General features: G+C 41.3%; 2 protein-coding genes across 2 annotated transcripts in view; one reads left to right on the top strand and one right to left on the bottom strand.

The window, feature by feature from the left end:
* The window catches only part of LOC140922706 (rab GDP dissociation inhibitor beta-like), a 58,611-nt gene that overhangs the window by 25,374 nt on the left and 20,253 nt on the right, over positions 1-12,984 (bottom strand). The gene's annotated exons all lie outside the window — the stretch shown is intronic.
* LOC140923512 (uncharacterized) lies at positions 4,881-12,685 on the top strand. The gene is made up of 2 exons (XM_073373595.1): positions 4,881-9,841; positions 12,629-12,685. The coding sequence occupies exon 1, from the start codon at positions 4,881-4,883 to the stop codon at positions 9,831-9,833; it is 4,953 nt and encodes a 1,650-aa protein (XP_073229696.1). The 3' UTR covers positions 9,834-9,841; positions 12,629-12,685.

Genomic DNA, 12,984 nt, shown 5'->3' with positions numbered 1-12,984 from the left:
TCATAATACGTTCCACTTTAGTACCCTCATAGTAATATATCTAGTATGACTAGAAGTAATCGGAGCTTAGAAGAGTGCGTTCGATGTGTTTGTAAGGCGTAAAGGTAGCAGTTGAGGGGGGAGAGTAGATGGTTGTTACGATAGATAAATATGATCATGGCATATTTTGAACGTAAGGGTTACGTACAGTGAAAACTCTATTTAAACTGTGTATCATTATGAAAAGGTTTTGAAGGTTTGTGATATCGTACGGTTCGTCTCAAGTGCTTTTAATTCGAGGAGACACTGGTCAGAGTGCGCCGGGCGTGTAAATATATAGAACTTGCAATAGATGTTCTACAGGGCGCAATCAGGGCGTGTATTAGTTACATGACCGTATCAAGGAAATGTGCTCTACTGGCATAAGCTTTGGAAGATCAGCCTATAGTCCTGTCGTGGCGCCAGCAACTTCCATGTACTCCTGTCACGGCGTTTTCACAGACCAATTCATTTTTAGAACCGTAAATTTCTAAATCTGTCAAGTCTCAAAAACCAGTCAGCAAAAAAAAAAAAAGGCTACAGACCTGAAAATGCTATTTTTAGCCATATAACGACGTTTAGTTTTATTTTTTTCCCATATGTTCCTCTTACAGTTTTGAATACGCTCATCCGACAGAGAAGAGCTTACATTTTCGCGGGAAAACTTTCTCTAAAACGTATCTAAAAATAAACTGGTCCGTCGAAACACCGCGACGTAGGCCCAGGCAAAACTCATATTGTAAGATTCGTTGTTGCCTAAATTTTAGGCACGAAATGTGTTACTTTAATTCCCCTGTAGTTTAATTTTCTAATTATCCCAGATGACCGTTTTTGCAAGTCAGTATACACTATATTTCTGGAAGCACTCACGTCTCTTTTTGCTAACGTAAGTTACGGGGTTTTCCCCCATCGCGTACCACGCAGGCTTAGTGTTCAACTGATAGTTATTTTATGGTAAATGTACTGGATTTACCATTTGCCCCACCATGATAGCGAAGTATGGCTAAGTATGTATATAAATCAATGTTAAATAAACGTTGAATTACCTTAACTGTGGTGCATTGTCATCCTTTCAGTGTCCTTTTGCCTCAAAAGCGGTTTTTTGAGCGATTTTGAAGGATTTTGAGTTCGCCGTTTACTGTTCCTAATGACGGAAGGACCTAACTTGTCCAAGTAAAAAGTTGAAAAATGCCGTGAAAAGGTCTATTGTATGGGGCTTTAGGGAATATTCCAAACCTTGCATAATAATAACGACTCATTTTACCATGATATAATTAATTACGTGCTGTGGTAATCGCAGTAATCGACATGAATCGACGTGCAACTGAGGGCTAAACTGAGGTGTCACTATAACTGGAAATCAGGGCCAGGTTCCATAAAAAATTGTTAAGATAAGATAGCCTGCGTGGCAGGCTTTCGAAAGGGAAGGGGAAGGGAATTAGGGCGCGAGACCACGCTCGAGGGAGGAGGGCGGAAGGGGAACGCCCGCAAGGAAGCCATTGTTTTCACCATCCCGCCTACTAATTAAAAAAATAACAAAAATAACGCAACTGTGAATGACTAGCTGTCAAATAAGTCTGGCCGCGATGCACTTATTCTAGTCGTATTCCTCGCACTGTTTTTCTTTTGTTTTCCTAAAACAAGAATCTAAAGTAAAGGTACTATAAAAAAAGTACAAATGTGGTCGTCCATCGAACGAATCTTCCTTGAAAGTTGCAACGACGCATGCCTAGGTTACATAAAATCTAGCATAAATCTATTCAAATTGTTGCTGAAGGAGTCGGGATGGAAAACTATTTAAATGTAGCTGCTCTTCGCAACTGTCAATGCAATGTTTGTCTATTAGAAAAATTGAAACACTTTGCCGTCACGCACTCTTTGAATTTCTATCAGGACGAATTGGATCCAGCGGAGCACACAAAAGAACGCTGGTAGCGGGGAAAGAAGAGCTGAACTTCGAAGATCTGCAAGAAGGCAACAATTTATTATTCCGTGGGATGCCTGTGGCACTCCCACGGTAAAAATCCGGTTCGGTTGTACCCAAAATTGCAAAGCCAGCCAATAGGATTGCGTAAAATCTTTATCGATTATCTCTTCTTCCAAGCCGACCAATCAGATTGTACAAAATCTGTATCGATTTTTAATCGATTTGCTTCCTCTGAAGAACGTTGAAATCAGAACGTTCCTTGCCAAATTTGTCGCCCTCGTGGTTTAGGATGGCTTGTTAACCAGCGAAATCCTTCGGGATACTGGCAAGTCACGAAAGGCGACCTAAGCCAAATTATTTCTTCCCTTCATGATTCTTTTTTGTTTAGGTCTAGCTTTTTCATAAGGTTTTAGTAGCGTCTAGTTGCGGGCCGTGATTTCCGATAGATTTTTCTATTCGGAGTTTGCCAGTCTTTGCCGCGAACAGCTAGAGTTCAGTTTTTTTTTTCTTATCGAAAACACCTTGAATCACCTTAAATCGCGTAAATTTCAACTCGTACCCTTGATGATTGGCGGTGAAATCGCGAAAATATCGTCCTCGTCGATCGACGACTCGCTCTCGGTATGGATTGCACTTCTGGATGGGACACGGATCAGGACCTTAGTAAACTTATTATACCTTGGAATCAGGGATAATCATTGGAACTATGTTAACTTTGAGACCTTGGAAACACATTGCAATTAATTTTTAACCGTATCAAGAGCATCTTGGAATATTAAACTTTCATCTTGGATTAAAACATTGGAACTTTATCGAACTTAGTAACCCTGGGTTCGACCCTGGATAAAGCAAGCGGATGTTCTGTTTTGTTTTGTTCCATTAACCTAAAACTACCATGTTTATTTCTCTTTGAAAAAGTTACCTGTGGCAACTTACTACCAAGATATGACCTATCTTTATACATATAGTTCCTGTTCAGGTTAATCAGAGAGCATTATGCGCATGTTCTCCATTACTTGTTTCCGTTAACATTCCGATTTAAGTTACACGGGTAAACCTTGCTTTGATGTAAAATAACTTCTTTTTCTTATCCAAATCGTGCTACGAAAACAACTACATAGCGATAGATCAAAACAAGATCAACTCCATCCTGGCGACCACTGTCGAAAGGGGTAGGGGGATAGGGAGGAAGCAAAAAGGGGATGTGGATTGGGGAAAAATAATAGCTTGCCACGCAGGCTACTATAAATTCAGTCATAAGCACATTAAACCAACCCATACAGGTAACCTACTCATCGATGCTCATAACATGACACATCTTTCCGGTTTCCTAATTTTTCCAAATTCAGATAGAACGCCATTATGCTTCCATAGACCAAAGCATCCCACGGAAACGACTTTAGGCGTCTTGTCTTCAAATAAGATAGGAGAATAGCCGTGTCATCACGGGATAGCGCCTTACAGAATTGTAAGTATGTTTACATTTGTTGAAGAAAGTTTGCTGATTTCATATTCAGTTAGATTCGATTTATCAAGCTTTTATAGTCGATTCACAAGTAAGCAATGCAATGTATGCCTTTATTTTCGGTTGACTACGCATATACACATTTAGCTAGCTATCGCGAGATTGGAAATTGTGACATTAAAGTAATTCAAAAACAACTGGTAGATCCCGTTGACATTATTTTCCTAGTGTGTCTTCAACCCGAGTGGTACCCGAAACCGAGGTGCGAAACATTATAACTGGCAAGAAGTCCTCAACCACAGGCAGCATGATTTTCCTTTCTTTCTTCTGGCGAGTAAAACCGACAAGACGTTGGGAAATGATACTTTTCAGAACCAGTCAGTAAAACTCATCTGCTGACGGGCCTTTTCCTTCATACGATTCTTTAACTGCTTTTTTACGATGATGCCTTCTAACGATGATTTCCCGTAGAGAAATCTTATCACCCTTCACTAACAACATATGTTTAGTTACTCAAATGGCGTGATGTTGATTTCAACAAATGGGAAAAACGTAATAAGTCGAAGAATGACATTTAATTAATTCTGACCAATGACTATTTTCACACTCAGTATCTGCGCGTGAAAAATGGAGAAAACAATGGAGTCCTTGCAGGCCTTCCTTTCCTTTCTCCCTCGCTCGCCTCACGCGCTCTCGCGCGCCCAAATTCCCCCCTTCCCCTTCTCCTTTTAACGCCTGCCACGCAGGCTAAAGATAAGAGGGCTTTTAACTCTTGTTCTGGAACAATAACCTATTGTTTTGAAACAATAGTTACGAGTTCCCTTGATCTTAAGAAGTTTTTTGCAACCCGACCCAGGGGCGCAGCATGAGTTGCTCTTTTCGCAGAAAATTTTCAGTAAATAAATACGAGGGAAGATGCAATAGTTGTTTGTTTACTGAGATTTACATCTCTAGTGTTATCGATAAGGGTATAGTGTTTATGGGGAAAAAGGTGAAAACAGTGACGCCATCAAGGGAGTTACAAGCAAAGAGGAAGTGCAAATACAGCAATAAAATGCGAAAGATTTATAAATCATCCCGATTCAATTATAAAAATGCTGTCAGTGTCTTAATTTTTTCCCGAGATTTTAGGTGTACGCAGGAGCGTAAACTATATGCGTAAGTGGACGCTACGCTCCTGGAAAAAGGCCACAGATTTGAAGAAATTTAGTCTACGAGGAGGCATGCCTCGTTCAGAACTTAGAAACGTACATTTTGAAGGAATAATAAAACAACTATTGAATTCGCCTTTCATAGGATGCTAAGAAACTATACTATAACTATACTGAAACTATACCAGAAAATGTAATTTAAAAACTCATTAATAATTCATAAAGAAAAAACAGAAGAAATTAATGTTTAATGACTGTCTGATAAATCATATTTTTCATATCCCAGCCCCGACTATCATATCTACACATTATCGTTAAAATGGCGGAGAAAAGACAAGAAGTGGCAGACTCCCATGCCAACATTGAAGATCCTCAGAGAATTATAAACTACCTTCAAAAATACCTCAAAAGTTACAGGGAAGAAGGAGACAGGGCAAAAGAGGCAAGAGCATATTGTACTCTTGGCCTCTCCTATCACTGTCTTGGAGATTTCCAGAAAGCCATAGAGTACCATGATCGATACCTCAAAATTTCGAAAGAAGTAGGAGACAGGGCAGAAGAAGGGAAAGCGTACAGTACTCTTGGTAACGCCTACTACAGTCTTGGAGATTTCCAGAAAGCCAAGGAGTACCATGAACAACACCTCAAAATTTCGAAAGAAGTGGGAGACAGCGCAGGAGAAGGTATAGCTTACTGTAATCTTGGCAACGCCTACTACAGTCTTGGAGATTTCCAGAAAGCCAAGGAGTACCATGAACAAGACCTCAAAATTTCGAAAGACGTGGGAGACAGGGCAGGAGAAGGAAAAGCGTACTGTAATCTTGGCAACGCCTATCATAGTATTGGAGATTTCCAGAAAGCCAAGGAGTACCATGAACAACACCTCAAAATTTCGAAAGACGTGGGAGACAGGGCAGGAGAAGGAAAAGCGTACTGTAATCTTGGCAACGCCTATCACAGTATTAGAGATTTCCAGAAAGCCAAGGAGTACCATGAACAACACCTCAAAATTTCGAAAGACGTGGGAGACAGGGCAGGAGAAGGAAAAGCGTACGGTAATCTTGGCAACGCCTATCACAGTATTGGAGATTTCCAGAAAGCCAAGGAGTACCATGAACAACGCCTCAAAATTTCGAAGGAAGTGGGAGACAGGGCAGGAGAAGGTAGAGCTTACTGTAATCTTGGCAACGCCTATCACAGTCTTGGAGATTTCCAGAAAGCCATAGAGTACCATGAACAACACCTCAAAATTTCGAAAGACATGGGAGACAGGGCAGGAGAAGGAAAAGCGTACGGTAATCTTGGCAACGCCTATCACAGTATTGGAGATTTCCAGAAAGCCAAGGAGTACCATGAACAACACCTCAAAATTTCGAAAGAAGTGGGAGACAGGGCAGGAGAAGGAAAAGCGTACTGTAATCTTGGCAACGCCTACTACAGTCTTGGAGATTTCCAGAAAGCCAAGGAGTACCATGAACAACACCTCAAAATTTCGAAAGAAGTGGGAGACAGGGCAGGAGAAGGTATAGCTTACTGTAATCTTGGCAACGCCTATCGAAGTCTTGGAGATTTCCAGAAAGCCATAGAGTACCATGAACAAGACCTCAAAATTTCGAAGGAAGTGGGAGACAGGGTAGGAGAACGAAAAGCGTACTGTAATCTTGTTAACGCCTACTACAGTCTTGGAGATTTCCAGAAAGCCATAGAGTACCATGATCGATACCTCAAAATTTCGAAAGAAGTGGGAGACAGGGCAGGAGAAGGTATAGCTTACTGTAATCTTGGCAACGCCTATCACAGTCTTGGAGATTTCCAGAAAGCCATAGAGTACCATGAACAAGACCTCAAAATTTCGAAGGAAGTGGGAGACAGGGCAGGAGAAGGAAAAGCGTACTGTAATCTTGGTAACGCCTATAAAAGTCTTGGAGAGTTTCTGAAAGTCATTGAGTACTATAAACAAAAACTCAAAATTTCTAAAGAATTAAGAGACAGGGCAGAAGAAGGGAAAGCGTACAGTACTCTTGGTAACGCCTACTACGGTCTTGGAGATTTCCAGAAAGCCATAGAGTACCATGAACAACACCTCAAAATTTCGAAAGACGTGGGAGACAGGGCAGGAGAAGGAAAAGCGTACTGTAATCTTGGCAACGCCTATCACAGTATTGGAGATTTCCAGAAAGCCAAGGAGTACCATGAACAACACCTCAAAATTTCGAAAGAAGTGGGAGACAGGGCAGGAGAAGGTATAGCTTACTGTAATCTTGGCAACGCCTATCACAGTCTTGGAGATTTCCAGAAAGCCATAGAGTACCGTGAACAAGACCTTAAAATTTCGAAGGAAGTGGGAGACAGGACAGGAGAAGGAAAAGCGTACTGTAATCTTGGTAACGCCTACTACAGTCTTGGAGATTTCCAGAAAGCTATGGAGTACCATGAACAGCACCTCAAAATTTCGAAAGAAGTGGGAGACAGGGCAGGAGAGATAGAAGCGTACTGCAATCTTGGCAACGCGTATCATAGCCTTGCAGATTTTCAAAAAGCCATAGAGTACTATGAACGACACCTTAAAATTTCGAAAGAAATCGGAGACAGGGCAGGAGAAGGAGTAGCGTACAATAATCTTGGCTACGCCTTTCATTGTGTTGCAGATTTTCAGAAAGCCATAGAGTACCATGAACAACGCCTCAGAATTTCCAAAGAAGTGGGAGACAAGGCAGGAGAGGGAAACGCGTACGGTTGTCTTGGAGAGCACTATCATAGTGTCGGAGATTTCCAGAAAGCCAAGGAGTACCATGAACAACACCTCAAAATTTCGAAAGAAGTGGGAGACAGGGCAGGAGAAGGTATAGCTTACTGTAATCTTGGCAACGAATATCAAGAAGTTGGAGATTTCCGGAAAGCCAGAGAGTACCATGAACAACACCTCAAAATTTCGAAAGAAATGGGAGACAGAGCAGGTGAAGGAAAAGCATATGGTTATCTGGGCACCGCCTATAGAAGTCTTGGAGATTTCCAGATAGCTAAAGAGTACCATAAGCGACACCTCGACATTTCAGTAGAAGTGGGAGACAAGGCAGGAGAGGGAAGAGCGTACTGTAATCTTGGCAACGACTATCATTATCTTGGATATATCCAGAAAGCCATAGAGTACCATGAACGACACCTCAAAATTTCGAAAGAAGTGGGAGACAAGGTAGGAGAAGGAGTAGCGTACGGTAATCTTGGCAACGCCTATGACAGTCTTGGAGATTTCCAGAAAGCCATAGATTACCATGAAGGACACCTCAAAATTTCGAAAGACGTGGGAGACAGGGCAGGAGAAGGAAAAGCGTACTGTAATCTTGGCAACGCCTATCACAGTATTGGAGATTTCCAGAAAGCCATAGAGTACCATGAACGACACCTCAAAATTTCGAAGGAAGTAGGAGACAGGGCGGGGGAAGGAGCAGCGTACGCAAATCTTGGCAACGCCTATGACAGAATTGGAGATTTCCAGAAAGCCTTAGTGTACCATGAACGACACCTTAAAATTACGAAAGAAGTTGGAGACAAGTTAGGAGAAGGAGTGGCTTACGGCAATCTTGGCAATGCCTATCAAGGTCTTGGAGATTTCCAGAAAGCTATAGAGTACCATGAAGGACACCTCAAAATTTCGAAAGAAGTGGGAGACAGAGCAGAAGTAGGAAATGCGTACAGTAATCTTGGCAACGCCTATTGCAGTATTGGAGATTTCCAGAAAGCCATAGAGTACCATGAACGACAACTCAAAATTTCGAAAGAAGTGGGAGACAGGGCAACAGAAGGAAAAGCGTACGGTAATCTTGGTAATGCCCACAAACGTCTTGGAAATTTCCAGAAAGCCATTCAGTATTATACGAACAGTGCTATAGCGTTTGACCATATCAGGGGAAAGCTCATAGCCAATGACGAATGGAAGATTATCCTAAGGAATACGTATGATCTTACTTATTCTAATCTATGGGGGCTGCAGTTTATGCAAGGTAAAGTTGTCGAGGCACTTTTAACTGCTGATCGTGGGCGTGCACAAGCTTTAAACGACCTTCTGGAGTTCAAGTATGGATTCAAAGGATTACTTTCAGATATAGGAACGCTCTCTGTATCGATACCTGACAATCTTAGTTACCTACCATCAAATACAGCTTTCATAGGTATCGACGAGGGAGGAATAGTTCTCTGGGTGAACGAGAAAGGAAAAGAAATCAAAACTAGAAGAACTGAGATCGGTATCTCCGTCACAACCTATTTTCACTCTCTATTGGAGACTACTCGAAAAGAAATAGGTGTGAGGGCTGATGTTAATTGTGAAGATCGCTCATTAAGCTATAAAAAGTTAGCAGAAGAAAGATCTAGTAAGCCAAGGTCTCATTCCTCACATTTTGAGACAAATTCATTACAGACATTGTACAATATTGTTTTGGACCCTATAAGAGACTTACTCGACGGCGATGAAGTAGTAATTGTTCCACAAGGACCTCTTTGTTTGGCCCCTTATGCTGCTTTTATGGACTTGAAATCAAAGTACCTCTGTGAAACTTTCAGATTTCGTATGCTTCCCTCGCTTTCTAGTCTTCGATTAATCCAAAATAGTCCAGCAGATTGGCACAGCAAGACTGGCGCTCTTCTTGTCGGCGATCCGTGGGTACAGGAGGTAATTTATGAAGGAACGATGCTCGAGCAGTTAGAGTGGGCCGAAAAAGAAGTGCAGATGATCGGGGAGATACTTCAAACTGAACCTCTCGTTGGAAAGCAGGCAACAAAAGATCAAGTTTTAACACTTATCTCCTCGGTTGCTTTGGTGCATATAGCTGCTCACGGCAAAATGGAAACAGGAGAAATTGCTTTGGCCCCAAACACGACCCGTGCATCTTCGATTCCAGACAAGGAGGATTATCTTTTAACTATGAAAGATGTTTTAAAGACTCAAATTAGGGCAAGGCTTGTGGTACTCAGTTGCTGTCATAGTGCTTGGGGAGAGGTCAAAGCTGAGGGTGTGGTCGGCATCGCACGGGCATTTTTGGGTGCCGGTGCTCGTTCTGTTCTGGTGTCCCTGTGGGCGATTGACGACGAAGCCACTATGGAGTTCATGAAACTTTTCTACCAACTCCTAGTTCATGGACGAAGTGCCAGTGAGGCCTTGAATAAAGCCATGAAATCCATGAGAGAATCTGACCGCTTTAGTGCAGTGAAGTACTGGGCGCCGTTTGTTCTCATTGGTGATGACGTAACGCTTGAGTTTGAGGGCATCAAATAAATGACAAGGTATTTTGCGATGAATTTAAACCTGACATCATATTTCCTGATTTTGAAAACGTTATTTTAACTAGCAATTGTTTTGTCGTTTTATAGGGCAACGAACTCGACCGGTGCCAATTAGCATCATGATCTGCCACTCACAGGTCAAGTTGACCCAAAAGCCTCTGAATTTGGCGATTTTTAGGCAGTCAAACACGTGAACATTTCTTTCAAGTCTATTGATTTCTTTACATTTCCAGTAGCCCATTACACGGAGCGAGCAACTCCCTTGTGCCAATAAAGCAGCATTTTTACAGATCAGTTTATTTTGAGATCGCTTTTCCCGCGAATTGTGAATAGACCTTGTCACGGTTTTCGACGCCATCTTGTCGAGTAGGCAAACGTGCGAAAAATTACAGTGTTTGTATGACAATCTAATGTCGAATGATTTCCGTAAAACGGCTGTTCTGCAAAAAATATGACTTGTAACTAAAGCTACAAAACAAAGGATTGTACTTAAAAATTTTTTTGGGCGTACCTGTGCTTAAATTTCTCCAGAGGCTTGCTTCAGATTTTCCATATATTGGTCTCTAATTTTCCCGGGACTTTCTTACAGACAAATGTATAAAAAATTTTAAAAAGTGGTTCTAGGTCTTCTAGCGCATCTAACGCCCTCAATGTTTTTCAGTAGATTTCTTAGGAGTGAAGCTTTAGTTAACAATTCATATTTTTTTTCAGAACCGCCATTCTACGGAAATTATTCGACATTAGATTCTCATACAAAAACTGTAATTTCTCACGCGTTTGCCCACTCGTCAAGATGGCGTCGAAAACCGTGACAAGGTCTATTTTAAATAAGTCTTAAAAAAAAGTCATCAAAAACTAAAAAATAGTATTTCTGATGTTTTGAAATCATTTGCTTCTTCTTAGACTGCGATCGCGCGAGCAGTCTCTAATTTTTCTTTGCAAAGTTACTGCCCGCGAAACCTAAGCACGCGAGCGGAGAAGCCACGAGCCGTGAGATACGAGGACGTAAGCCCGTCTCAATCCGTTATAAATCACGTTGTGGTTTGCAATCGCGCTGGATGAGATAAGAACTAGACAGATTTTACGACAAAAGGCGGACTGCCAGCAGTCTAACTTCTTCTTTTTGTAATTATCGTATTATGGATGCGAACGCATATGGGATTGTGTCTCCATTTTTGCGGGAAAGAGTGCTCAAAATGATTCTAGAAATAACTTGATAGGTGAACGAAAATAAGTAAAATAACGTAGACGAAAACCAAGGATTAGATTAGAATACGATCCACAAAACGCTCACACAGTAAACCAGATGGTGCCGAAATTACACACTTCTCAAATCTTCATAGGCCGTGCACATGAACTGAAGTATCATGGATATGTGTTTTGCTTGAATAACTAACCAACAAGCAAATTGCTCTAGTTTATCGGAGTATTTCTTTTTTCAAAAGCAGAAAAAATTATTACGTACCTGAAAATTGCAAGAATTCAAAGACCACTCAACTCAGAATGCATCAAAAACACAACCGTTGAATTCACCTTTGGCAGATCTTTCTCTGCGTTACTGAGACGCATGGGCACGCCATCTTTTATTGTTTCACATGTTGCTCTGACGTTCCTGTACGAATAACGCTTGGTCGTATGGGATAAATATAAGGGAACAAAATAATTGCGGCGTAAAAGCGTTGTGAATACCGATTTTTCTTTGAAGGTCCAAAATACCATTATTGGTGACGTCATCATATTTTCAGAAATGGATATCTCCCGGACTGGGGCTAAACATGGTAGTTGCACTCTTCAAGTTATGGACTTTTAACATTTTAAAATGTTACTTAACCCGGTTGATTTCGTTCCATTGCAACTTACAGTGAAACCTGACGTAAGCGACCACCCTAAATGGCAAGATGAAGTTTCCTGCCGCTTACGGAAGGTGGTCGCTTAGGAGGGTATTAAGACAGTACTTACCTATATGGGAAAACCGGAAATTTCGGTGGAAAATCAAGTGGTCCACGCCACTCCGTTTGGGAAACTTTAAAAAATATGGACTGTGATTGAGGCGATGCAATGTTTGCGCTTTTTTAAGCCTGTTCACAGTAGCTGATTTGAATATACAGCCAACTCTGCCTAGTACGGACACGTCTGGGACCGGCGTTATGTGTCCGTCTTAGAGAGATGTCTGTCTTCTAGAGAGTCAAATACAGGAAGTAAAGAAAGGCAGGGACCAACTCAATGTGTCCGTCTTATAGAGGTGTCCGTTAATAGAGAATCGAACTGGTAAAAATCAGTACAGTCGACTCGCTATTAACGGGCACCTCTATAACGTGGACACCTAGATTTGGTCGCTGCCTTCCTTTACTGCCCTTATTTGACTCTGAATAAGACGTACTGAGTAAGTGTCCGTCTTAGCGCGAGTTGACTAAAACTACAATAATAATAATGATAATGATAATGGTACGATAAAGTAACCAGTTGAAATGTTACCCCCCAGCCTGCGTAGTGCTACGAAGGCTAGTTGCCCATTACTCTAAGAGATTTTAAGTACGTCTTCAAAATATTATATTTATTGTCAACTCCCTTGAGACGGACAATTTTTCCGACCGGCATTAAGTGTTCATCAGAGATGTCCGTCTTTCAGAGAGTTAAGTAAAGACAGTAAAGAAAGGCAGGGCCAACTCTAGGTGTCCGTTAAGGGTTTTACAGAGGTGTCCGTCGTATAGACTGTAGAGGTAGAAATCAGTATCCTTTACTTCTGCTAGCTTTCTAACGTTGCTATTTGCTGTTTGTGTTGTATAGGTGCAGCATGTAGTAAAGCAGTTCCTATTTATCTGAAGTTGAACTCAGTTTCTTTGTGTCACAAATTAGAGGGGCGTTCCTCTCAAGGTTGGAAATTCTTAATGAGGAAGACACAATGATGCTCTTATTAGACAGCTTTAGATTCTAAGACCCCGAGGACGACAACAAGAACGAGATGTTCCCAATACTAAGTAGTAGTAATAATAATAAGTTAAACCTTTTCGTAGTCCAAAGATTAGTGTAATTTTCATAGCTTATTTTAAGACCAGTCGTGTGCACATTTTGTGCACTTGCAACTTGTTCAATAGTCACCTGAAGAACGTCAGGAATTAGTAGTACATTTTTATTTCCATTGT

Source organism: Porites lutea, chromosome 13 (assembly GCF_958299795.1).
Source record: "Porites lutea chromosome 13, jaPorLute2.1, whole genome shotgun sequence".
NCBI classification, from domain to species: domain Eukaryota; kingdom Metazoa; phylum Cnidaria; class Anthozoa; order Scleractinia; family Poritidae; genus Porites; species Porites lutea.
The sequence above is the reverse complement of the archived record's forward strand: the minus strand, read 5'-3'. Positions and strand labels throughout refer to the sequence as shown.

What these genes read in the sequence shown, in the direction of transcription:
- LOC140923512 (XM_073373595.1), top strand. Translation starts at nt 4,881, where the DNA reads ATGGCGGAGAAAAGACAAGAAGTGGCAGACTCCCATGCCAACATTGAA.